The sequence below is a fragment of the Emiliania huxleyi genome (genome assembly GCF_000372725.1).
Source record: "Emiliania huxleyi CCMP1516 chromosome Unknown EMIHUscaffold_16, whole genome shotgun sequence".
Lineage (NCBI taxonomy): Eukaryota > Haptophyta > Isochrysidales > Noelaerhabdaceae > Emiliania > Emiliania huxleyi.
In genome coordinates, this window is record NW_005200982.1 from 992,562 (window position 1) to 1,017,474 (window position 24,913).

Below are 24,913 nucleotides of genomic sequence, written 5' to 3' on the forward strand. Positions count from 1 at the left end.
GCCCCTTCCCCTTCCGGCGTTTTACCCTCCGCGAGAATCGCGTCCTCTGAGCGAGGAATCGGAAATTCTCTCTGCACATCAGAGTCGTCGAATTATGCTGTCACGAGGAAGAATTTTGGCGCTTTGTGAGATATCGTGGGAATTTGTGATCAGTTGGTCGAGCCAGTCATTCCCGCGTGGAGCTCATGAGTAGAGGCCTTGGGGACGATGTCGAAATGGGGTCGTCATAAGGCCATCTCAGTGGCTACACGGCCTGCCGCGGCGTGTGTGCCACGACTCTGGACGACTCTGAACTGGCGCTTGATGCGGGCATAACTTGCGATCCCGACCTTGCGCGACGTGCCTATTAGTGCATTCTACCATCTACTCGCACATGGCAAGCATGGGCGACGCCTCAGGCCCCATGCCGGCCATCCAAGATATGCGTGCGCCAAGGGTTTGCAGCTACCTTAACAACGAACACAACAAAACTCTCTCTCTCTCTCACATGTACATGTACATGACATGTATGTATGTATGTATGTATGTATGTAGTAAGGTGAAGAACAGTCAGGCTCGGACTGGACACCAACGCGGTATGGGTGGACGCAAGACAGATGATGACGACACGCACGAGCGACACACAGACACAAACAAGCTCACAAGACACACAGCCAGCGGGCTGCCACACATCCTGAGTGGGCGTACACATCACTCAGGCCACGTCCCCCCTGTCGCCCCCCCCAGCACTCCAAGGTGCCAAGAGACAAACAACAGCACAACAACACAGACAGGCGACAGGGGCGAACGTGTGAGACTAGAGCAGGCTTGCTCCGCCTCTAGCAATCTCGTCGCCGGCCGCAAGGCACGGACGAGACCGTGTGTGGGGTCTTGTGAGGTGTCTATGGACGCCCTCCTCACAGGCTATTGGCCAGCCGCTAGCCCTAACTCGCACTCATGGGTGACGACAGTTCATTGGATGAGTGGTTGCGAGCAGAGGCGCGTGTGCTGAATCTAGATCGCACGCCGTGGCATATGACTTGGGTAGGCGTGCGACCGCAGCGCGCCCGCCGAAGGCTCGACCGGGCGCGCGTGTCAGCCAGAAGTTTGCCAGTAGAGCGATCCTGGTCTTTCCGAAGACGAGCCCCGCGCCACAGGTGCCAGCCGTGCCTCCGCGGGAGCCGCCTCTCGAGCCGCGTCCCGCCGGCACTGTCCCTGAGTGCGTCCCGCCTTGGTTGGCGACACGCACTCGACGAGGGCAGTCCAGCCGACGGGAACGTGTCGCGCGCCGGCGACGAGTGCGGCGGGGTGGGTGTGGGTACCGAGCGCCGCTTCGGCGAAGCGAGGTTGGCAGGCGCCCCTCACGAGTCCGTTCAGACATGCCACACGCCCCTCGCAAGCGAGGTTAGTAGGCGCCCCTGGCGAGACCCGCAAGAGATGCCACACCACCCTCGTACCTATACTCCACCAATGAGAAGGTGAAGAGATCTTATCGGCCAGGCGGGCAGGGCAGGCGGGCGGGCGGGCGGGCGGGGTCGGGGGAGACTATTCCTAGCGGGGTATCCCCTCCCGACCCACCTTCCGAACGGCCTACACCCTATCCAGGCTCCGAACATAGTTGGTTTACGGGTCAGTCGGGGGACCCACTAGGGGGCGGCCCCTCACACGACTGCCCAGTGGGCCCAGGGATGGCGGTGGCGAGTCACTCCGGAGCAGAATAGAGGTGCGCACGAGGCAGGTGGCATAGCACTGCCCACCCCCTTCCACCCCCCCTCGCCCTTCGCAGCCTCTCCCCCCTTCCCCTTCCCACTGCGCTCTGTTGGTTCCTCTGTCCATCTACAGCGTGGGTGGTGGTACACTGCACTGAGTCGAGACAGCTCCGCCACGCCGCCCGCGCCTTCCTCCGCCCCTGGAATACTTACGAATACCCGAAGCGGAATACAATACGCAATCACTTAATTACTTAATGAATTAGGTCAGGACGTGGAATACAATACGCGAGGTCAACTCATATTACTTGAACTCATATCACTCGAGGTTGCCCAAGATGAATGATTAAATTTAACCACGCAGCCGCGCCCTTGCTTCGCCTGTGTTTGCGCGCTTGCATGCGCGAGCTCACGCCCTGAGATTACTCAACATTACTCCAGATTGCCCGAGATTACCCGAGATCACTAAGAATGTGTGTGTGTTTGTGTGTGTGCGTGCGTGCGCGCGCGCGCGCGCGCGTGTGTGTGTGTGTGTGTGTGTGTGCGTGTGTGTGTGTGTGTGTGTGTGCGTGTGTGTGTGTGTGTGTGTGTGTGTGTGTGTGTGTGTGTGAGTGAGTGAGTGAGTGCACGCGCTCGCTCAGGCTCGCTACACGAGATCAAATCATTACCCGAGATTACCCGAGATTACACGGGGTTGCCCGAGATCACCCGAGATCACTAATAATGTGTGTTTGTACGTGTGTGTGTGTGTGTGTTTGCGTGAGTGTCTGTGTGTGAGTGTGTGCCCGCTCCCGCCCGCTACACGCGGTCCAATATTACCTGAGATTACCCGAGATTACCCGAGATTGCCCGAGATTACTCGATATCGCCCGAGATCGCGAGTAGTGTTTGTTTGTGTTTGTGTGCGCGCGTGTGTGCGTGTGTGTTTGCGTGTGTGTGTGTGTGTGTAAGTGCCCACACTCCCCGACTACACGAGGTCCAATATTACCTGAGATCACCCGAGATTACCCAAGATAACCCGAGGTACAGATCACCCGAGATCTCCCAAGATTACCCGAGATTACCCGAGGTTACTATCAGTGCGTGTCTCTCTCTCTCTCTCTCTCTCTCTCTCTCTCTCTCTCTCTCTCTCTCTCTCTCTCTCTCTCTCTCTCTCTCTCTCTCTCTGTCTGTCTTTCCCTGTGTGTGTGTGTGTGTGTGTGTCCATGCGTGCGCGTGTGTGCGTCACATGTGAATGTTGTACAACAGCCACTAGTTATGCTACCCCACCTCCGTCCTTTCAGCCTTTGTCTTGTTCTGACCGATTCGTCTCTGCTTACCACTCCTCCTACCCTTCGTAGGCTTCCGCCTCTTCCCCCTAGGCTTCTCCTCAGTCTCTGAACTGGCTCCCGCGCTACCTCCCGCCCCCTCACTCGATGGGCCGCCTCCACTAGGCTCTCGAGGCGTCGAGCGAACGGGCGTCCCTTGAGGGCTAGGGCGAGCTAGGACTAGGTGCTCCAGCTCGGTGCTGTTCTGGGTGGGGCCAGTCTCTCCGCGCGACGGTGGGAGAGTGATTGGCGGGCGCGGGCTCGGCTGCGTCGGCAGGGGATGCTGCGGCGGGTTCGGGGAGGGGCTGATGCTCATCCCCTCCATCCTTCCCTCGATTCCTACTCTCCCATCCCCTAGTACTCCCATCCACCCGAGAAAATTGTCAGCCACCTGTTTCGGAGACACCTGCATCTGCTCTGTGGAGGCCGGAGTTAGAGTGGGCCCTCTTTCCATGTCCCAACCCCACTCCCTTCGGGAGCATTTCCCCTCCTCGCCCCCAGGCCAATTGCGATCTGCTACCGCCAAATATCCTAAGTCTGGGTGGTCTACATTTCTCTTAGGATCGGGTCCTGGCAGATCCCTGTACTCCTCTCGTGTGAACTTAGACCTCTCGCTCATCTCCGTCGGCCACGTCGGGGGCGCCGTCATCTCTGCTCGCCTACGTACTGCCTCCTCCCCCCACACCATGGAGAGACGGAGCTGCATCTGCGCCCTTGTCGTGCCAGTGTGCTGTGAGAGAGGCTTGTATCAAGAATTCTTTCTGCGGCTCGACAACGACGGCCTCGACTCCCGGCGTGTGTTATGCTCCTCGCGCGCCTCCCCTCCGGGCGCACTCGCCTCTTCGAGGCGTCCGGCGACGCCGCGTGCCTCGCGCGGCGCGTCGAGGACGCCGAGGGCCTGCCCGCAGCTGGCCTCCGCCTCGTCGGCGCCGGCCGCCGGCTGCGGCCCACCGACCCGCTGGCGGCGCTGGCGGGCGCGACGGTGCAGGTGCACCTGTCTCTGGCGGGCGGCGGCGGCGATGGCGACCAGCCCGACTGGATCGAGCGCGGCAAGATGCCCTCGGGCGGCTCCAAGCGCCGCGGCCCCGACTCGCGCGCGCCCGACTGGCACGGCGACGCACGGAAGAAGGAGGCCAAGGACCGGCAGGACAAGCTGGACCGCGGGGAGCTGCTGGTGGCGATCGGGCCGTACTGCGTCCCGTGCGGCAAGCGCTTCGCCAAGCAGAGCGTCTACGACGCCCACCTCTCAGGGAAGAAGCACCTCGCGGCGCTCGAGAAGCTCGGTGCGGGAGTCGGCCGAGTCGCATGCCTCGCATGCCCCCGCCCGGCGCCTCCCTGCCACTGCTACGGTCTCTTTTGTGTCCAGTGCACCTCCCTCCCTGTCGCTGCCGTGCCTCTCCTGCACGCCTCTTACGCCCCCGCCCCCGCCCCCGCCCTCGCCCTGCCGCCTGTCGGAACCTTCCATGAGCCTTCCAGGCGCCTTCTCTGCACCTTCCATGCACCTTCCGATAGGCCGGGCGGAGGAGGCGATGGTCTGCCGACTTGACGTGGAGGCGAAGCGGCGCAAGAACGCGGAGGCGCAGGCGCGTGCGGAGGTGCGCCGCTGACGACCCAACAGCCACGCGTTCCTTCCTTCTTTTGGCAGCCGCCCGCCCGGACGCTTCTCGGAACCTTCTCCGCAGGCGCAGCGCACGCAGACGAGCTACGCTGGCAACGCGCTGAGCGGTGAGTGCGACGGAGAGGGCGGCGGCGGCGCGGCGGATGGAGTTCGCTGTTGAGTCTCGAGGTGTTGGTTCTGCCAGGCGAAACCGAGGAGGAGGCGGCGCGGCGGCGGGCGGCGCGGGAGGAGAAGCGTCGCGAGGGCCTCGCCGCCTCCTCTGTCTAATCGGGGCGTGGGGCACTCCTTCTTTAGGCGCGGGAGGAGAAGCTTCGCGAGCGGGCGATGCTGCCGACGCCGGCCACGGTTGCGGCGGCGTCAGTGTGCACGCCGGCTTGCGTGTGAACGGCGCCTCTTCACACCTGTGCGGTTGTGAGCAGGTTGGCCGCTCGCTCAGCTTCGGCGGCGAGTGTGTGAACGGCGCCTCTTCACATTTGCACGGCTTGCCAACAGGTGGCGGCGGCGTCTGTGTACGCTGACCCTGACGGCGAGGAAGGGCAGGAGCCGCCCGCGCCGGTCGTCGCGCCGCGGATAGAGCCGAGCGCGGCGGAGATGGCGGCGGCGGCGGCGGGGCAGCAGGCTGGCATCTGCACGTGCCCCCACACTATACTACCCCTGTACTACCGTATTGTGTGCAGCATACCCTGTTCGTATCTCTCTTTCGATGACATCCCCACACTATACTATCCCTGTACTACCGTATTGTTTGCAGCATACCCTGTTCGTATCTCTCTTTCGATGACATCCCCACACCATACTATCCCTGTACTTCCATGTAGCATCGCCTATTAACGCACGGAGTGGTGAATCAGGCTGGCTTCTACACGAATAATGGACAGGACGGCAGTTCACACACCGCACCAGTTTCACACGCGGAGTGGTTGGTTAGGTCGGCTTCTACACGAGCGGCATGCAGGACGCCGCCGACCGAAACAACCGCTTCACTTCCGACGACAAGGTCGAGAGACAGCCGAGAGGCAGCCGAGAGACAGCCGAGAGGCAGCCGAGATGCAGCCGAGAGACAGCCGAGAGACAGCCGAGAGACAGCCGAGAGACAGCCGAGAGACTAGCCTCAGCCAGACCTCCGCCCGCGCGCACTCCGTAAGTCGAGACGCGAGATGGCATCTCACTGTCATTAATTATCCGCCCTCGTTTGATCAAGTCGAAGCGCGCCGTCAGATGGCATCTCACACTGATGAATGACCCCTCCCTCGCTTAATCAGGTCGAGGCGCACCGCCAGATGGCAATCACGCCGTCAGACTGGTTCGGCAGCGGCATCCATGGGGGAGACGCGCCTGCCGCGCCGGGCGTGCACCCTGCCTACAGGCGCTTCCTAGACACTTCCTAGGCACTTCCTGGACACTTCCTAGACACTCCCTAGTCACTTCCTAGACACGTCCAGAGCACGTCGTGACACTTTGTAGACACTTCCCCAAGCCGGGCTACAGACACCTCGACTATTAATTAGCAGTTGATTCATGGTTAATTACTATGAACAGGCACAAGGTGCCAGACCACCTCAAGGGGCGGTACGACCCGGAGCGAGGCGACTGGCGCTGCGACCGCTGCGCGTCCTGGAGCCCTCCAGCGCTCGAAGGAGTCGGGGCTGATTAGTTATCAGCCATTAAGAATCAATCATCCATTCTTAGGAACTTTCAGCGCTCGAAGGAGTGCTGGCAGTGCAAGGCTGGGGGCAGGGCAGGCGGGGCGACGGATGCTGCCGCGGACGACGGAGAGGGGGCGGCTCCGGCGCAGCCCATGCCGCCGCCGCCGCCGCCGGCGGCTTCGTCGGCGGTGATGTTTGCACACCCGAAGCTGCAGGAGGAGAATGGAGGCGAGTGAGTCGGACGGGGCCGCTGCCGCGAGAGGTGGGTTACACTTCACACGCGAAATGATTTTGTTGGCGTTCTTCGTGCCGGCTGCCGCCGCGGCGTGGCACTTACTTGTGTAAGCGATAAAGCCGTATGCACGAAGACGATACGGCACTGTCCAACGACGACTCAGATCACACTCTTCGCGGCGTTTGAGAAGCCGACGCCGCGGCACGAGACGAGGACGGAGCCGTCGGCGGGCTCGGTCGTCATGTGGCAGCGCACGCCGAGGAAGGTGTCGAGGCCGCGCAGCAGCGACACGGCGGCGGGGGAGAGCGGGCCCGTGCGGAGCCGCGAGACGTCTTGCGCGCCAAACGCCATCAGCAGCAGCGCGAGCGGCTGGTGCGCCGCGTCGATCGCGCCCCCCTGCACAACCTCCTCCATCAGCTGCGACGCGGCGGCGGCGCCAACCTCCTCGGGGTCCGCGCCTGTGTTCCAACGCACCGAACCGCCGTGAAGAGACGCCGTTCACACCTCGGGCCGAACCCCCTCGCCGCTCGCACCGCCGCCGCCCGTCGCCTCCGCAGCAAGGAGCACTCCGTTGGTCGACTCGGCGACGAGGCAGACCGCGTAGCCCGCCCCCGCCTGTTCACACACCGAGCCGCCGTGAAGAGACGCCGTTCACACCTTAGGCGGACCGCGTAGCCCGCCCCCTCGCCTCCTTCCCCCCGGAGGCGTCCGTGTAGACCCACACATCCGGCAAGTACGAGTTGAGCACGCCTGGCCTCGCGCCGCGCTCGGGTGAGCTGCGCCCTATCTCGGCTCGATCTCGGCTTGACCACGGCACAATCTCGGATCGGTCTCAGCTAGGCCTCGGACAGATCTCGGCTTGATCACGATCTCGTCACGATCTCGGCTTGACCACGGCTCGATCTCGGCTCGATCTCGGCTCGATCTCGCCTCTCGCCGCCTCGACCACGCGCGCCAGGATCTGCGGCGAGACACGCGAGCCATAGGCGAGCCCTCTCACCTGTGAGTGACTCATACCTCTCACCTGCCTGATGAACTACTAACTGCTAACGCGAGCCCTCTGACCTGTTAGTGACTCTAACCTCTCACCTGCCTGATGAACTACTGACTGCTAACGCGAGCCCTGTGAACGGCGTCTCTTCACGCTCACCGCCGTGAAGAGAGGCACGCGCCAGTCCGAAGTGTCTCGGACGTGTCTCGGACGTGTCTGGAAAGTGTCTGCAAAGTGTACTCGAAAGTGTCTCGGAAGTGTCTCGGAAGTGCCTCGAGAGTGCCTCGAAAGTGCCTCGAAAGTGTCTCGAAAGTGTCTCGAAAGTGTCCAGGAAGTGTCTCCGAGGTGTGCCCCCTCACCCGCTTGACTCTTCCCGGGTCGGTGAGGTGAAGCGGGTGCAGCGTCCGCACCGCAGGCAGCTTCAGCACCACCTCGCCAACGCCTGGTCAGATATACTGTCACATAACATGATACGTCCGCCTCGCAGGCAGCTTCAGCGCCACCGTCGCCGGCGCCTGAGGGCGGCGCCCCCCGCCGCACCACCTGCAGCGCCATCTCGCCCTCGATGCCGAACCTGCGCCAAAGAGGACGAGCGAGGGGTCGACGAACAGGCCTCTTGATGCCTTCTCCGGAGCACCGCGTGAGTTACGGGGGATCGACACACAGCGAATACAGCTGCAAGGCGGTTGGATACGCGCGTCCTATCGCGGTCGCATTGGAATGCGAGGATCTCTGCCACGCCGCATCTATGCGGCCGGACCGCTTGAGGAGGGGGAGGGAGGCGGAGCGGAGCACGTCGACGCCCACGTCGTGAGCGTGGTTCGTCAGCCCGCGGAAGGTGATCTGCAGGTCGCGCTTCGCGAAGGGCGCGAGAGCGAGCAGCGGCTCGACAAAGTAGCCGACGCCCCGCGCCTTTCCGCAGTCGTGGACGAGGCCCGCGCCGCCGACGAGGATGCCGGGCCGGTAGCGGAGCTCGGTGCCCGTCTCGTTGATAGCGATCTCGCACCCGTCCACCACCTTCTCCACAAGCCGCAAGAAGGACGCCTCGGCGTCCGACAGCCCGACGGCGCCCTCCTCCGCGCCGGCCACCGCTTCGGCGCGGATGCCGGTGATGCGGATCTGCCGCCGCGCGAGGGTGGCGAGCACGACGCGCTGGCGGAGGTCCTCAGCGCCGCTGAAGTGGAGCATCGGCTGGCACTCGCCGGAACGTAGCCACCCACAAGGCCACCGCACTGTGAAAAAAAAAGTGAGCCGCACTTGTGGGCCGGACCACCCAAGTCCTTTACTCTGCGTTGTTGAGCCAGGACTCAACATACTCGTTCTGTTGCCATCCCAAACTGTCACTCCCCTTTCTCCCGGCCGGGGCGGGGCGCGCGCGGGGGCGGCGGGTGTGCGGCGAGTGTGCGGGATGTCTGTGGGCCCGAGAGCGATATGCCATGTCCGCCTTGCGTTTGTTTCATAACATCGAAGGCTAAGCTCAAAAAAAAAACAGCCGAAGGCAAATATGGGGGCGCGCGTGATTCCATCCCTGGTGGTGTCGCCCCTCGACCGCCTCCTCCGCCGCCGCGTGCGTTGCTCAACAAACACAAACTCAAGAGAAAAGAACCTCCTTATCAGCTGGTCGGCCGCCATGTGGGCCTCCGGGCCTGCTGCGGCGGCGCGGCCGGTTGAGGCCGGGCTCGGCCCGGCCCGCGACGGCTGGCCGCCGACGAGCGCGCTCGCGCTGCTCGTCAAGATGGCGGCGGTGGCGATTGCGGCGACAAAAGTTCAGGCGTACAGCGCTCAGCGCCTGTCGTCTTTCGTCTTTTGTCGCATTTCGCACACCCGCGCGCTCCGCGAGGGCATGAGCCTTCCGCGATTCGATCCCGCAGCCAAAAGCTGCTCGCTCGAACCGCGGCCGACTCTGCCATCGCGGCCGCAGCTGTTGAGCTCTCCGGCAGCCTGGCGGTCCGCTGTACTACAAGGATGTGCTGACTCGATTTCTACTCGAATTCTTCTACCCCCACGACTCGGAACGCGAATGTGACAGGACCATCGGGTCCTTCAGCCACCAAAGCGGGATCACCCGAGAGCAGCTGAGCCTGCCTCTGGCCTCGCCTCCCTCTCCTTCAGGCATTCGTGGCATCCTATGGGTCGTCCAGAGTATCGACCTCTGGCTTGTCAGCCGCCCCACCGAGGGCACCATGAAGTACAGCGATCGCCATCTCGCTGGCCTCTTCGCAGGCCCCCCCGACCGCGTCGAACTCATCGGCGCGGGCTCTCTCGGCTACGGGACCGGCCCCAGCTTCGGCTGAGGGCTAACAAGCTGCCGAGCTCAAATCACTGTGATAGTCGTGATTTCTTGTTGGTCTTTAAAAATCTCTCTCAAACTCAAACACACGCGCGCGCATTCGGCTTTCGAGTCGCTCAGTTATCATATCTCCGAAAAAATGTTTGCGCATCGCCCTTGCTTGGCTCGAGCGACAGTTCCTGTTTCTTTATTCTTTTTGCGCACACACTGTGAGACTCAGAGAGACTTTGCCAGTGAAATTCTTTTTGCGGGGGCGGGGCGGAGCGGGGCGGGGTGGGTCGGGTTGGGTCGGGTCGGGTCGGGTCGGGGTTGCTCGGGGCGCGGTGGGGCGGGGTGGGGTGGGGATGTTGAGGTGGGGTGGGGTGGGCGCCGAAGTGGGAGTCGTGTGACAACTGCTCCTCTGTGGTGGGGGCGACGGCTTCTGAGGATGAGTTCTCAGTGGACGACGAGCGTCGACTGAACAGAAGAGCGTCCCCACGACGCCTCGGTGCCACCCACCGGTGTGAAGACCATCCGGATCTACCGAACGCGCCCTCCGGGCGGGTCCGTTCCCGCGATGGCCCACAGTCCTCCGTCGCCTGATCGAACCCCCTCCCCCCCCAGTCCTCGTACTTCACCACGCCCATTACCTCGTAGTTCACCTTATTTGTCCATACCTGATCCTCCACCTCCACCCGACCGTCCACCCTCGCGTTCTTTGTCCCTCACCGCCGCATACTTGTTGTCTCGCTCCCTCTTCTTTGCCACCATTCCTCGTCCGGCACTTCCTCGCTCCTCCACCCCAGTCCGTCTCTCCACGCTCGGCCCTGCCCTCCTAGCTTGCTGCAAACTCTCGCTTCGAGAATCCACCGTCGTCCACCCCATGAACCTGTCGATCTCCTCGTCGCCCACGCCCTCGTTCCCCATGTACTCCAGCATAAGCTCGTCGTCCTCCTCAGCATAGCTCCCTCCTCCCACCATGTCGCCTCTCGACTCCGTTCCATCGATCCCACTCCCCCCACCGTTCCCCGCTCCCTCGCTATCACCTCCCCTCTCCACTTCCATCTGAACTTCCTCTCTCTGCTCGCCACTGACCGACTGATTGACCGACTGACTCAAGTACTGATTGACTGAATGACTGCCTTGACCCCACTCTGAATCTGAAATTCTCGCTCCTTTGCCCACCTTAGCCTTCTTCCTGCCTGTCCTATGCCCAACCCGCCTCCACATCTCCACCTCCTCATCACATCCGCTCGAGTCTGATTCCGAAATCTGTATCTCTTCGCTCTGATCTCTCTCTCTCTCTCTCTCTCTCTCTCGTCGTGTTGCCGACGCAGTGTGGACGCGCGCCGCCCAGCGGCGAGCGAGCGTGCTCGGAGTTGGGTCGGCGCGCGCGCGGGCGGACGGCGCCTGTAAACAGACAGCCTGCACCGCCCACTCGTTCAAAATCCAATGGGGCACTTGGAGCAAAGGGAAGAGGAAATTTAACGCGCGCGTCTATTTCTTTGGCGCAGCGTCTATTCCTTGCAAAAGGCGATCGCCGAGCACATGTTCGGCTTGTTCGGAGCAAGGCCGGCGGCGGGCGAGGACGAGGCGGCCGCCGGAGCAGAGCCGCTCGGGTCCGGCGCCGAGCGTCCGCCTGGGCGTCCGCCCGAGGCGGATCCGGGAGGCGAGCAGCCGGCGGGGCAGGACGTGCAGCGCTTGCCGCTTAGCGAGCCGCGCAGCTTCACCTTTGAAGAGGCCGGGGACTTCGGCATCAAGCCGGGCGTGTCTTCCGAGGGGAAGGTTGTATTCGTCGAGGCTGTTGAGGGCGCAGCGCTCGAGCAGGGCGTGCCTCGGATGTCGGTTCTCCTTGCGCTCAACGGAAGGGATGTGAGCGAGCTGCTCGCTAATGACCCGGACGAACTCGAGCGCTTATTGGAGGAAGTGCGGCCACTGACGCTAAAAGTGCGGCCGCCGGCGGACCTGCGAGGCGTGAAACTGGAGGGCCGAGACCTCCGCGGGGCGCAGCTTCCGGGGGCGGTGCTGCAGGAGGGGCATGTCCTCAACCCGCCGGACGTGGAGGGCCTCGAGGGAGCGGCGCTAGGCAAGGCGTGGGAGGCGTGGCGGAGGAAGCGTGCTTTTTTCAAGCCGGCCGAGGAGGGGGCGGAGGAGCGGCGGGCGGCCGTCCTCTCTGGCGCCAAGCTGGCCGGCACCAACCTGATGTACGCCGACCTGCGCAAGGTGAAGCTCGACAACGTGGAGGGGTCCGAGGGCGTCGTGCTGCTGGCGGTGGAGGGGAAGGAGGGGAAGGCGCTGGGCGAGGCGTGGGGGGTGTGGGGCGAGGCGCTGCGGAACGAGCCGGGCGAGTCGGTGCGCGTCGCAAATCTCTACCAGGCGCAGCTGGAGGGGGCAGATCTCACCGGGGCGCAGCTGCAGGGGGCGTATCTCTACAGGGCGCAGCTGCAGGGGGCATGTCTCCACAGGGCGCAGCTGCAGGGGGCATATCTCGGCATGGCGCAGCTGCAGGGGGCAAATTTCGAAGAGGGGGGGAAGCTGCAGGGGGCAGTTCTCTGCGGGGCGCAGCTGCAGGCGGCAAATCTACGCTTGGCGCAGCTGGAGGGGGCAGATCTCCGCGGGGCGCAGCTGGAGGGGGCAGATCTCGGCGGGGCGCAGCTGCAGGGGGCAGATCTCCACGAGGCGCAGCTGCAGGGGGCAGATCTCCGCTGGGCGCAGCTGGAGGGGGCGAACCTCACCGGCGCCAACCTCGCCGGCGCCAACCTCGAGGGCGCCGACATGCGCGGGGCGAAGTTTGCGCGCGCCGTCCTCACCGGCGTCAAGCTCATCGGCGCCACCTTCTCGCCCTTCAAGCCGCCCGAGGTGCGCCCCCCGAAGCTTGCGCGGGCGTGGCGGGTGCGGGCGGTCGGCACGCACGCCGTGAAGGGGCTCCACGTGGCGCTCGCCGGAGACAGCGACGACGGCAGCGACGACAGCGACGACGATGACGACGACGACGAGGAGGAGCAGCAGGAATCGGCCACGGACATCGTCGACAAGGCGCTTGAGACGGGCGTGACGGCTCTCGTGAAGGCAGCGGTGCCGGCGCTCGAGCTCGTGGAGGAGATCATCGGCAAGCTCCGCGCTGCGCTGAGCGGCTGCGTCATCGTGCTAAACGCGGGGAATTGCGACAAGCCGGAGGAGTTCCTCTGCGACGCCGCCCGCAAGCTCGTGTGCTTGCTCGTGTCGGACCTGCTGCAGCCGCTGCTGTCTGTTTGCACCGATGAGAGTGTTCCCTCGGCCTCGCTGCGTGCGCGTTTGCTGGAGGAGCTCAAGCAATCACCGAAGCAGCTCAGGGTGCTGCTGCGCAAGTTCGCGCAGTTGGTCCCCTCGGCGACCGAGGAGGTGGTGGAGGCGGCGGCGGCGAGGGCGGCGGAGACAGAGGAGGCAGCGGTGGCGGCGGCGGCGGCGAAGGCAAAGAAGGCGGCGGCGAAGGCAGAGGAGGCAGAGGAGGAGGAGGGGGAGGAGGGGGAGGAGGAGGAGGAGGAGGAGGAGGAGGAGGAGGAGGAGGAGGAGGAGGAGGAGGAGGGGGAGGAGGAGGAGAACCCGAAGGCTGAGGCGGCAACAGGCGCGATTCTCCGAGAGCTCTTGCGCTTGATCGCCAAGGAGGCACATGCCATGCTGCCGGCACTCGAGAAGTCTGCCGAGGCGGTTGTTTCGGACACCCTTCAGACGCTGTCATTGCACGTCGAAGACGTCGAGCTCGGGCTGAGCGACTTCACGGCTATCGCCAACCGCCTCGAGAAGCATCTCGAGACGGTGCTGATTGAGGAGGGGATCGGCAAGCTCGTGTCCAAGTTCCTGCTCGGCCGCTGCGGTAAGCGCAGCGTGCGCCCGATATATCGAGTAGAAAGGTCGATGTAGTGACAGAGCTGAGAACATGAACGAAGCTCTGTTGTTTCTTATTATTAGGCGTGGTCCTCGGGAAGCTGAGCAAGGTCGCCTCCGAGCAGCTGAAGCTGGCGGAGCAGATGGAGACGTCGCTCGCGGCGAAGGTCGCCAAAGTTGGGGACGCCGCAAACCAGAAGCTGCTCAAATTGCTCGGCGAGGGCAGCATCAAGAGCCGCGTCGTCAAGTCCGTCCTCAGCGCCGCGACAAAGTACGAGGTCAGCGCCGGCGGCTTCCAAGGGAGCTTCGACATGCTGCGGCTGGCCCTCCGCCGAAGCCCGATCCAGGCCCGCACCCCCATATCTTAGCATTTACACGGCTCCCCCTCTAACTGCATGCCTCCGATCCGCAGCTCAACGTCGACGACAGCGAGCTGACGTACCTGCTCGATAAGCTCGAGAAGCTCGAGGCGCGCATCTGCCGAGCATCTGTGTGCAAGTCAATGATATCTCGTAGCGTTCACCCCCCCCCCCCCACCCCAATTTTTAAAAAAAGGAGCTGGCCGTGCTGAAGGACACATGGAAGGACGTGGCGTCAACCTGGATGTCGATCCTCGAGCTGCGGCGCCAGATCAGTGTTCAGCGCGGCATCGCCGTCATCGACTGCATCGCGGGCGACCAGAAGGTTCGCGCCACTACTCCCTCTCCCGGCCGCTCTTCCGTTCAACTGCGTCAACTGACTCGGTTGCCCTATTCCGTTCGCTAGGTGCTCGACGCGCTCGGCGCCGCCAAGGCGCTCTTCGACATCGAGGGCGACGCGCCGGCCGACATCCTGGCGCGCTGCTAGACAGAACTCGCCCTCTCCTCTCCTCTTGCGACCGCAATAGCGACTGAGACCGGATTGCCCTGCTACACGGCGCGATTCATAGACAGCCCCTCGCGACAGCGTGCCCCCTCCCTCCCCGCCTCGCACGCAGGCGCGGCTCAGCAAGGACACCGGCGGCCACATCCGCGCCAACGGCTACCGCTACCGCAAGAAGATCAACCTCGTGCTCGCGCGGATCCGCCGCGTGCGCGACCTGCAGATGCGCGGCGTGACGCTCGTCGGGACGGCGATTGCGGCTGCGCTCATCTCGACCTTCAACTACCTCTACTCCGTCGCCGACGGCGTGGAGCCGTGGTGGCTGCCGCCGGCCGTCGCGCTCGGCGTCCTCTGCGTCCTCCTTCCCGCCACGGCGGTCCTCGTCTACCTCTACCTCCTGCACAAGCGCAAGTCGGGGGGCTCGAGGCTGGGCGGCGGGCTCGGGCGCGGCGCCTGAGCTTTCTCCACCGACCCCGGGAGGAGGGCCGCGCCTGGCCCCCTTAGTTCCCTCTCTGCCGCCGCCTCGGCCTGTGCAAGCCTTGCCTGAGGGCTCGAGGCTGGGCGCGGCGGGCGCACAGGCGCTACGGACCTGAACGCGCGGGAAACGGGGATGTGACGCACTCTAGCGCGTCTAGGCTCTGGGCATGTCCGTCTAGGGTACCATACTTCCGGCCGGTGTGCTATGATGTAACATACTTCCATCCGCGTTGTTCCGGGCCGGTGTGCGGGGAGCGAACCTTAACGACCGCCCAGAAGCTTTCTGAGCGAACCAATCGGGCCAGGATCATCAGCATATGTCCCCTCCACAGCATCGTGGGCGTTTGAGTGGTATTTGAGGAGCGCCACGACTCTGAAGTTCGGCCGGGTGGTCTGCAGACCCCCCCCCCGGAGCAGCAGAGGCTCCGTGGGGTCGCAGAGTCGACGCTGGGAGTCGCACTCGTCAAACCGTCGCAGCAGCACGCGGCCCGCACGTACCGCCCACATCCCCTCCACCGCTGAGAAGGCGCAGATCGACCGCCGGGCCGCGTAGTCGTCGTTAAGGAGCGGTTTTTGGAGCCGTACGAAGAGGTCCCAGACGGGCGAACATGCGGTTTTTCGACGACCACACGCGATGTGGTATCTGCTTTTTGCTAAAAACGGGCCGCCTAGTGCAGCATCACTAGTACAACACGCAACCACACTGAAAGCTCCACACTAGCCGGTATAGGCGAGCGCCGACGGCGTCACGGTCGCCGGAGTGGACGCACTGCACACACACTGTGACCGTGTCGTCTGCGTGTCGTCGGTGTGACAATGAGCGACACAATCGTCGGCGCCGCGCTATCGCGGCGCCCCGCAGTCTACACACCGCAGGCGCACCCCTGAACGCGCCATGAGCGCGCAGGCACATAGCAGCGCCGCGCCAAAAGGCCATTCCCTCGCCCGACCCGCGGCTCCACTGCGGCTGCAGCGGTCCGCTCACCTGCAGAGGGCAAAAACGTGTAGCTTAACAGACGAGTTGTGACGATCAGTGTGCTGGCGGAGGCCTCATCGCCGCGAATGCTGCCAGTCGCAGCGGGATCTGACGTCGCGTTCGAGGTGTGCATTGGCGGAGGGGTCGCATGGCTGAGAGAGGCAGAGGCAGGCGGGTGGTGGGGCGGCACCTTTTGCTGCCCAGGGCCGAGCCGCGGCGGAGGTCGCTCCGTAGTTCTGCGTTGAGCCGCTCGAGTGCGCCGACCCGTCGCGAGGTGCCTGCGCGGGAGTGATGTCGCGCCGATGGCTGAGTACGCGGTGTGTGAGCGGCTTTGCGCGCCGAGAGGCGGCGCGAGAAGGCGAGCGGGCGGGCGCGCCGGTGGTCGGGCACCGCGCGCTGCGGCTGCAGCGAGCCGGCGGCTGGCGCGGCGAAGGCGGGCAGGGTCGCGGGTGGCGCCACCGACTCGAGGTGGGGTCCTGAGGTGGCTTCAGCCTGGTCCGCTCAAGCGGCACGCTCGCCGCGCCCGCGAACAGCCACCTGTGGGCGGTCACCGGGGTGACGCCACGCCTCAGCTCACGAGATATGCGAAGGGCATGGGGTCACGCGGGCCCTGTCTGCAGCAGCAGTGCTAACTAAAACGACAAAATTCCGGATGGACCGGAGAGTGGCGGCGCGATCTACGCACCGTGCTCGTCCCGGCCGGCAAGCTGGCTGGTGGTCGCGCGCGGCGCGGCGGCGCGGGTCCGACTGGTCGGGCACCTCGGCTGGGTCCATCAGCACGAGGCCTGCCCCGTCGGGCAGCCCCGTGAGCTCATGATGCCCCACCGAGAGGCGCTGACGCCCCGCCGAGATCGGCTCTGGGTTGGTAGGAAAAGACGTGGAGCCAAAGGGGGGGGTCAAGTATGTTACATCATAGTCGCCATGACCTGTGGAGGGGCGAGAAGAGGGGAGGCGTTAGGAGAAGCAAGGGCATGTGTGCGGGCGAGAGAGTGGGGAGTAGAAGCGCGGCGGGCGCAGAGGGCGGCGGGGAGAAGGCGGCGCGGACCTTGAGGGCTTGATAGAAGAACTCGTCCTCTGCCGCCGTCCTTGGCTTTTGCGGGAGCGAAGAGAAGCTGCGGAGGGGGGGCGCACGGGGGGCGGGGGCGGCAGAGTGTGAGAGAAGCGTCAAGTGAGGGATAGGCGCAGAGGGGAAAGGCCTGTCCTCCCACGCAGCGCAGCCACTAGGTCTGGGGTGGGTCTGGGGCGGCGGCGCACTCCCAGAAGAGGGCCGTCACGTGCTCGCCGAGCGGGTGGCGCAGGAAGCGCCGCACGTTCGCCAGATACTCTCCGGTCACGTCGGGGTGGTCCGGCGAGGCCCAGCCGTAAGTCAGCCCGGCGACTTCGCGGCTCAGCGAGCGCAGCGCCGCAACAGCCTCCTCCGGCGTGAGGAAGATGCAGATGCCCCCCTCCTTCTCCATCCGCTCCAGCTCTTGCCGGCGGAGGAGCTTGGGCAGCACCGCCTCGGAGCCGTCGGCGCGCAGGAACTTCGTTGGCGAGCCAGTCCCGGGCGACCTTCGTCGCGGAGCCCAGAGGGACCGTGGGGGGCGTACACCAGGTCGCCGAACCTGATTAGTGACTTGCGGCGCGCGGCGGAGAGAACCCTCTCTGACGTACTGACGTCCTACTGATTCTGGGCGCAGAGCGGCCGCGCGGGGCGGGGGCGCATCTCGAACCATCGACGATCGAGCAACCGATCGTGCCGTCCGCGAGCCGCGTTGTGGATGCAAGCGGCTGCGGGGGCGGCCTGTCGTCGTTTTTACAGTAGGGCGAATTTCAACTCAAACAAAACGCGTTCAGAGAGGTTCAGAGGAGGAGAAACCTCTAGCGCGGCGCTCTTGCTCCGACCGCCGCAGCGGTCCTCGCGGCGGCGCGCTCCTGCGGGAGGAGCGCGGCGTAGAGCGCTGCGAAGGCGGGCGCGGCCACGCCCTTGCCCTCTGCATACCTCACCATCGCGCCGACCTGCGCCTCGAGCTCACTCGGCCTGCCGGCGAGCACGTCGCGCGCGAGCGAGGCGGTGCTCGCCTTGTTGCGGCGGCGGGAGGGGGGTGGGGGGGGGGGGGTGGGAGGGGTGGGGGGGGGGAAGAAGGGGGTGCGAGGGTGTGTGTGTGTGTGGGGGGGGGGGTTAGCGTGCCGAGGGGAGTGCGGGGAGAAGCTGCGGGGAGAGGCTGTGGCGCCCCCTGGCCTTGGGAAGCGACTCGGCGCGAGACGCCTGCGCCGCGGCGTACTCGTCCAGCCCGCCCACGCCTGCACGTGATGCAGTGCCGCCGCTGTGAGCAGTGAGTCTCGCCGCCGCGCCGCATCCCCCTCACTCCGGCGCCGGCCAAGTACGGGCTGCAAAGTGCTGCCGCTGGCAAAGCTGTGTGGTGCCCGCCGGCGTTTAAGAGCGGTGAAGCGACATGCATCCTGCTTCTTGCCGCGAGCGAGCAGCAAAACGCAGACACCGCCGTGGCTGCAGTGTCGGGATGCTGGCGCGTGTGCCGTGTGGCGGCGAGTGCCGCGCCACGCACCGTGCGCTGTGGCGACGGCGACGCCCTCGGCTAGGAGCGCTGCGTAGAGCTGGCGCGTCCTCGCTTCGGCGAGCACCTCGCCTGCCGAGAGGGCTTAATCACGCCGTAATGAACCGTAATTAACTAATGTCCTCGCTTCCGAGCACCTCGCCTTCCGCCGCCGGGGAGAGAGGGCTTAATTAACCCGTGATGAACCCTTAATTAATGACTTCATTCCCCGGGGAGAGGGCGGCTGGGCCTCGGCCGCGAGGCGCAGAGCCTTGCCCGGCTCTGCTGGGGCGGCTGCGGGGCGGCGCGGCTGTGGGGCGGCTGTGGGAGACGGCTGTGGGGGACGGCTGTGGGGCGGCTGTGGGGCGGCTGTGGGGCGGCTGTTGAACGGCTGTGGGGGGCGGCTGTGGGACTGCGGCGGTGCAAGGGGAGGGATTAGTAGGGCACCGACTGTCGCACGCGTCGCTAATTAGTGATCAGTTCCTAGTTAGCTACGAAATGGTTAGTCGGGCACCGAGCGTCGCGCGTGTCGCCGCCCCCACGGCGGAGAAGGCGGCGATCCCGATGAACTTCCTCCACCTGAAGCAGTCAAAGAGTGACTGGTCCAGGCGAGGCGAGTCCATGCGGCGACCCCGCAGCAGCGTGCTCCACATGGCGGACGTGATGCCGCCCTCCTCCCGTGCAGGCACCTTGCAGACGACGCCGGCGCTGGCGAACAGCTCGGCCAGCGCGCGCACACGGGGCTGCGCGAGGGAGCGATGCGGTGAGGCGACGTGCCGCGGCGTGCGGCGGGGAGAGCGACGAGACGCCCACCCTCGCCCACCCCTCGCCCACCCCTCGCCCACCCCTCGCCCACCCCTCGCCCACCCCTCGCCCACCCCTCGCCCACCCCTCGCCCACCCCTCGGCTGACCTCGGCGATCTCGACCGATCTCGACCGATCTCGACCGATCTCGACTGATCTCGACCGATCTCGTGGCAGGCGAAGCGCGCGGCAGAGTGCGTGCGAGGGCGCGAGCGGGCTGGCGGTGAGGCTGGGGAGAGGCGGCGGGGAAGGACGGCGCGGACTTCCCAACCGCTCCCCGATGATGACGGGCAATCTCGGTCAATCTCGGTCAATCTCGGGGTAATCTGCGCGCCGGCTCGCCGCCCGACCGCTCTCCGAAGAGGACGGCCGTGTCGGACGGCCCCTTGTGCGCAATGACGCCCGGCCTCTCGATCCAGGCAAAGACCTTGCACAGGCCGCCCAGGACGCGTGCCCGAGCGCCCAGAGCCGCCTCCAGCACCTCCGGCGCGCCCATCCCGTTGAGGAGCGGCACGACCGCCGTCGGCTCACCATCGGCCTCTCCATGCAGCAGAGGCGTCAGTGTGGGTGCAACGGCGGCGAGGCTGTACTCCTTGACGCACACCAGCACCGCGTCAACGGCGCCGACGGACGACGCATCCTCGACCACGCGCACACTCTGCGTGAAGTCGCCGTGCTCTGCACTGACGATGCGGAGCCCGTCTTTCACGATCGCAGAGTGGTGAGCGCCAGCGCGTGCGATGAAAGTGACCTGAGCACCTGCAGTTCGCGCCAGCATGCCACCAAAGAAGCCGCCTACGCCGCCGGCGCCAACGACCGCGATGCGCATAATGTGTTCAGGCGGCGTCGGAGTCGGCGGCGAGGAGGAGGCTGAGAGGTGGCGCCGGCGAGACCCGCCACGCCGCGGTTTAACGGAGTCGCTTAGGCGGCTCCGACGACCGGTGGAGTGCCGGTGTGTGTGTTAGTCTGCGCCTCCCCAGCCACAGCGCCCTTCCCCCTCTCTCTCGAGGTTCTCGAGGTGGATATCCTTTGGCCGCGTTGGAGTCGGGCCGCGGGTGACTAGGGAAGTTCGCTCAGGATGTGTGGCAGTCAGTTTGGCTGAGTGTCTTGTCTTGTGGTTCTGTGTGTCGCTCCTGTGTGACCGTCATCGCCCGTCTAGCGTCCACCCATACCGCGTTGGTGTCCCAGTCGTTGGTCGGACTGTGTTTCGCCTTCCCATCAATCAATCAATCGTTGGGTAGCGAGGATTGGTGTAACCCGAGCCACGGAGGCGTGTTTTCTGACGGCCGACCGTCAGTGCACGGAGTTGCCACTTCCCCCAGGGTTCCGGCTCCTACCCGGCAAACCCCGGAAAGTGGGTCAAAAATGACCACCGACACGTGTAAGCAGCCAATCCGAGGCGACGCGCATTGCGCCAGAAGCGTGCACACGTTGGAAGGACACCTTCCTACTGACCGTACGATCAGGTCGTCACTGAATGCTTGATACTAAGGCTGCGAGCTATGCAGGTGATCAATTGTGCAGCAGGGCACGGTCAGCAGCGCCGACAGGCTGTCGCAAGGCGTGATAGCATGGCCGCAATACGCCGAATTCCCATGAAAACAAGTAAAAAATCGCCAAAAAAGAAAAAATCTCCAAAAAATCGGCGCCTGCGGCGGGCCGTGGGACCCCATCTCCCCCCCGCATGGGTACCCTCTAGGGCCCCCCGCGGCCCCCCAGAGTCCTCTATGCTCTAATGAGTACTGTTATATGATACTCTAGTAATAGAGCAGTTTGGTCGCAGAATGTGCACGCGTGCGAGAGGCAGTGCGACAAAAAATGAGGGCTGGCCTCGGAGACGTGTTATGGCCCTGCGAACGCGCACCCCCCCAGGGGTCAGGGCTCTCTAGCCCGTAGCCCGATGCCGATCATCCCTTCATCCGGCCCGCTGGGTGCGCGCTTCTTAGCTCCCCGGCCCTGGATATGTGAGGTTGCTGACTGCACTCCAAGTGCTCCAAGTGGGGTGAGGAACAGTTTCGCGCGAAAACTCGACCAACAGAGTGTGTAGCGAAAACTCTCCGCGGCGGCGGCAGGCGACGGGCGAGCAATGCGCGCGTGTTCAGCGTACGGTCGGACACACGAGACTGCTGAGCCGCACCACCAGCCGGACAGCCGGAGCAACCGCCAAAGTGTTGGTAATAGGCGGCGTCCGCAACGGCCGTGGACGCGCCTCCCCCGCCACCGCAGGTGGTTGGCTCAGCGCGGCACTCCGAAGCCTGGCCTGGGCGGGGAGGGGAATCCTCCTCCCGGCATCAGCACCTGAAAGGGGGGGGGGGGCGGGATGCGGCACGAGCTGTGGCGCGAGATTGCGCGAGATTGCGCGAGATTGCGCGAGATTGCGCGAGATTGCGCGAGATTGCGCGAGATTGCGCGAGATTGCGCGAGGTCACGCGGGCGCGGGCATGCGGCAGGGCGACGCGGGTCGCACCCCTCCGAGAAGTGTCTAGGAAGTGTCTCGGAAGTGTCTAGGGAGTGCCGGCCTGGGCGGGCATGCGGTAGGGCGAGCCAGATCGCATCCCTCCGTTGACGGGGGCGGCGCCCGGCGGCGAGCCCATCACGGGCGGCGCCATGCCTGTGAAGTATTAATCAGATGTTGATTACTAGGCGGCGAGCCGACCGCGGGCGGCGCCATGCCTGCGAGAGGGAGTGCGAGGGGCAGAGGCAGGGAGGGGAGGGGAGGGGAGGGGAGGGGAGGGGAGGGGAGGGGAGGGGAGAGGAGGGGAGGGGAGGGGAGGGGAGGGGAGGGGAGGGGAGAGGAGGGGAGAGGAGGGGAGGGGAGAGGAGGGGAGGGGCGAGGAGGGGGAGAGGAGGGGAGAGGGTGTGGCGAGGATGTGACCCGTTTCGCAACGAGACTCGTACGGCTTCTCGCATCTACCCCTCGCCTCGCGGCGGGCCGCCTGCCGCCTGCACCGGCCCCACCCCGCCGCCCGGCCCCGCCAGCTGCAGCATGCCTACACCACTGGCAGGATGGCTGGAGAGGACCCTCACGCAGGAAGGGGACCGGCCCCGCCAGCCGCAGCGCTGCCCTGGTGAGGGACCATGCCCCCCTGCGGGTACCCCATCGGCCTCTGCGCCACCATGCCGCCGTGCTGCGCCAGAGGCAACTGCCCCACCAGCAGCGGCCTCGGCTGCAGCATCACAGCGCCGCCCGGCCCGCGCGCCGACATGCCACCCGACGGCATGTGCATCGGCGGTTGCGCCGCCATCGGCGCGGGCGCCCCGTGCATGTACCCTCCCATCGCCGCGCCCGCCTGCATCGGCGACCCCATCCCGACCGCCGCCATGCCTCCCATACCGGGGCCGTACCCGCCGTACATGGCCATCTGCTGCTGCTGCGGCTGCTGCATCTGCGGCTGCTGCGGCGGCGCCATGCCAGGCCGTATCATCCCCATCTGCTGCTGCGCCAGCGGCACCTGATGCATGCCGTAGCCGCCGCCGCCCGCAGCGCCGTAGATGCCGCCTCCGCCCCCCGACGCAGGCGCAGAGGTCGCGCCGGACGCCATGCCTCCCAACCCTCCCAGCCCTCCCAGCCCTCCCAGCCCTCCCGGCTTGAACTCCTACTCAGTAACAAGGAATGGCTCATGGCTGCGCAAAAGTGCCATGCCCGCGACCCCTCCGGGCGTCAACTCCCGCGCAGAGTGGGCTGCGGGGGCGGCGCTGGGGTGCGTCGCAACCCGCCTCTCGCCCTGCTCTCGGCCGACTCTCGGCGACACTCGCTCCTTTGCCGTCGCGCTCATCTTGAACTCCTTGGCGCCCGCCCGCAGCTTTGACTCGGACGCGGGGATCACACCGCCCGCTCCGCCGCCCGCCTCGCCTCCCGCGCCCGCTCCTCCCACGCCCGCGCCACCCGCCGCCGCCGCCGCCCCCGCCGCTGCCGCCCCCGCCGCTGCCGCCCCCCCGGCCGCCCCCCCGGCCGCCGCCGCCGCCGCGCTGCCCGCCGCGCTGTCGGCGGGGGCGGGCGGAGGCCGCGGTCGAGGCGTCTCCCCGGCCCGCCCCGTCTGCAGCACGGTGGAGTACTTGTCTTCCTGAGGGGACTCACGAAGACATTTCCTAGACATTTCCTAGACATTTCCTAGACATTTCCAGAGTACTTGTCTTCCTGAGGGGACTCACAAGCGGGCGATGATGCACACTCTCTCGACTGTGCACAGAGACCGCGGCACGTGTTCAGCCTCGTCCATGTCTCGGAAGTGTCTAGGAGGCCGGTGGTGTCTAGCAAGTGTCTAGCAAGCGTCTAGGAAGTGTCTAGCAAGCGTCTAGCAAGCGTCTAGGTCTGCAGGCCGGTGGTGTCGAGGAAGTGTGTCTAGGAAGCGTCTAGGAAGCGTCTGTGAAGTGTCAGGACGTGTGTCTAAGAGGCGTCTAGGAAGTGTCGCGTCTAGGAAATGTCTAGGAAGCGTCTCGGAAGTGTCTCGGAAGTGTCCCACCTCGTCCATGTCCTCTCCGACCGGCCTCTGCCCGCGCTCCTCCGCGACGTGCACGTTGTCCGTCGCCTACCAACCCTTTCTTCATTCTAAGAAGACGGCGTCAGATGCCGAAACGCGCGCCGCCCGTCGCCTTGGTCTCGATCTCGCGCGCCAGCCGCGCCGCGCGCTGCCGCTGCTCCCTCGAGTACGAGCCTAGACACTTCCCAGCCACCTCCTAGCCACTTCCTCGCCACTTCCTGCCGCTGCTCCCTCGAGGGCGTGCCGAGCTCCAACTTTGTCGTGTAGAGCTCCTCGCTGTAGTCGGAGCGCACGCCTGTGAGGCGCTCGTTGACCGAGAACTGGTCCCACCCCGGCCGGTACTTCTCGTGCCCCGCCCCCCCGCCGCCATCGATGCCTCCGACGCCACCTTCGCCGCCGCCCAGCCAGGCCGTCGCGGCGACCAGCTCGCGCTCCTGGCCGAGGCGCGAGCGGTCGATCTCGATGTCGGTGTCGGCGCGCACGCTGCCGAGGTTGCCGACCGCCGCGGCGTCGAGCTGCTCGGAGAACAGGTCGACGTCCCGCGCCTAGTACCGCACCTCCAGAGTGGTCGAATCCGGTGGGGTGGGTTCCGTCCCGTGGGTGGTGTGGTAGGCTCGAGCCGCGCGCGCCTCGATCGACACGATGTCCTTCATCAAGAAGTCGCCCCGCGCCTTTGGCACGTGGACGAGGTGGTGTAATAATAATAATAATGATGATGATAATAATGATAATAATAATAATAATACCTTTGGCACGAGGACGAGGTGGTCCCACTGCGCGTTGACGAAGACCTACCGCACCACCCACGAAACCTGAACCCGCGCTGGGTTCGGTACTCTGCAGGTGCGGGAGGGATGGCGCACCGGCCAGTGCAGGTAGACTGTGCTAGCCTCGGGGCCGTCCTGGCCGTTGAGGCCTCCAAACCTGGAGGTGGGGCGAGGGCGCCATGTTGGAAAGGGGAAGGTGGGGGGGGGGGGGGGGGGGGGGGAAAAATAGGAATGAAAAAAAAGTAGGATTCCCCGGAAATTTTTTTTTTTTCCCCCCCCCCAAAATTTTTTTCAAAAAATTTTTGGGGCGCCCACACCGCCCCCGGGGAAAAAAACCCGGGCCCCTTAAAAAAAATAACCCCGCGGGGGGGGGTGGGGGGCGGAAAAAAAAAAAA

General features: G+C 65.1%; 4 protein-coding genes across 4 annotated transcripts; 2 read left to right on the forward strand and 2 right to left on the reverse strand.

The window, feature by feature from the left end:
- Positions 1-3,797: 3,797 nt before the first annotated feature.
- EMIHUDRAFT_98951 (hypothetical protein) lies at positions 3,798-6,267 on the forward strand (the record flags this gene model as incomplete). Its single annotated transcript, XM_005785630.1, has 6 exons — positions 3,798-4,278; positions 4,508-4,590; positions 4,908-4,958; positions 5,033-5,122; positions 5,876-5,916; positions 6,153-6,267. The coding sequence occupies 6 exons, from the start codon at positions 3,798-3,800 to the stop codon at positions 6,265-6,267; spliced, it is 861 nt and encodes a 286-aa protein (XP_005785687.1).
- Positions 6,268-6,653: 386 nt separating this feature from the next.
- EMIHUDRAFT_63451 (hypothetical protein) lies at positions 6,654-8,673 on the reverse strand (the record flags this gene model as incomplete). Its single annotated transcript, XM_005785631.1, has 6 exons — positions 6,654-6,952; positions 7,028-7,109; positions 7,390-7,494; positions 7,845-7,927; positions 7,989-8,059; positions 8,246-8,673. 6 exons carry the CDS (start codon positions 8,671-8,673, stop codon positions 6,654-6,656), a joined length of 1,068 nt encoding a protein of 355 aa, XP_005785688.1.
- Positions 8,674-11,593: 2,920 nt separating this feature from the next.
- On the forward strand, positions 11,594-12,571 carry EMIHUDRAFT_63347 (hypothetical protein; the record flags this gene model as incomplete). Its single annotated transcript, XM_005785632.1, has 2 exons — positions 11,594-11,794; positions 12,137-12,571. Coding segments are annotated over 2 exons (636 nt in total), but the record flags the coding sequence as incomplete, so codon positions are not given.
- Positions 12,572-21,295: 8,724 nt separating this feature from the next.
- Positions 21,296-22,476, reverse strand: EMIHUDRAFT_352499 (hypothetical protein; the record flags this gene model as incomplete). Its single annotated transcript, XM_005785633.1, has 5 exons — positions 21,296-21,568; positions 21,738-21,739; positions 21,838-21,881; positions 22,185-22,260; positions 22,311-22,476. 5 exons carry the CDS (start codon positions 22,474-22,476, stop codon positions 21,506-21,508), a joined length of 351 nt encoding a protein of 116 aa, XP_005785690.1. The 3' UTR covers positions 21,296-21,505.
- Positions 22,477-24,913: the final 2,437 nt, after the last annotated feature.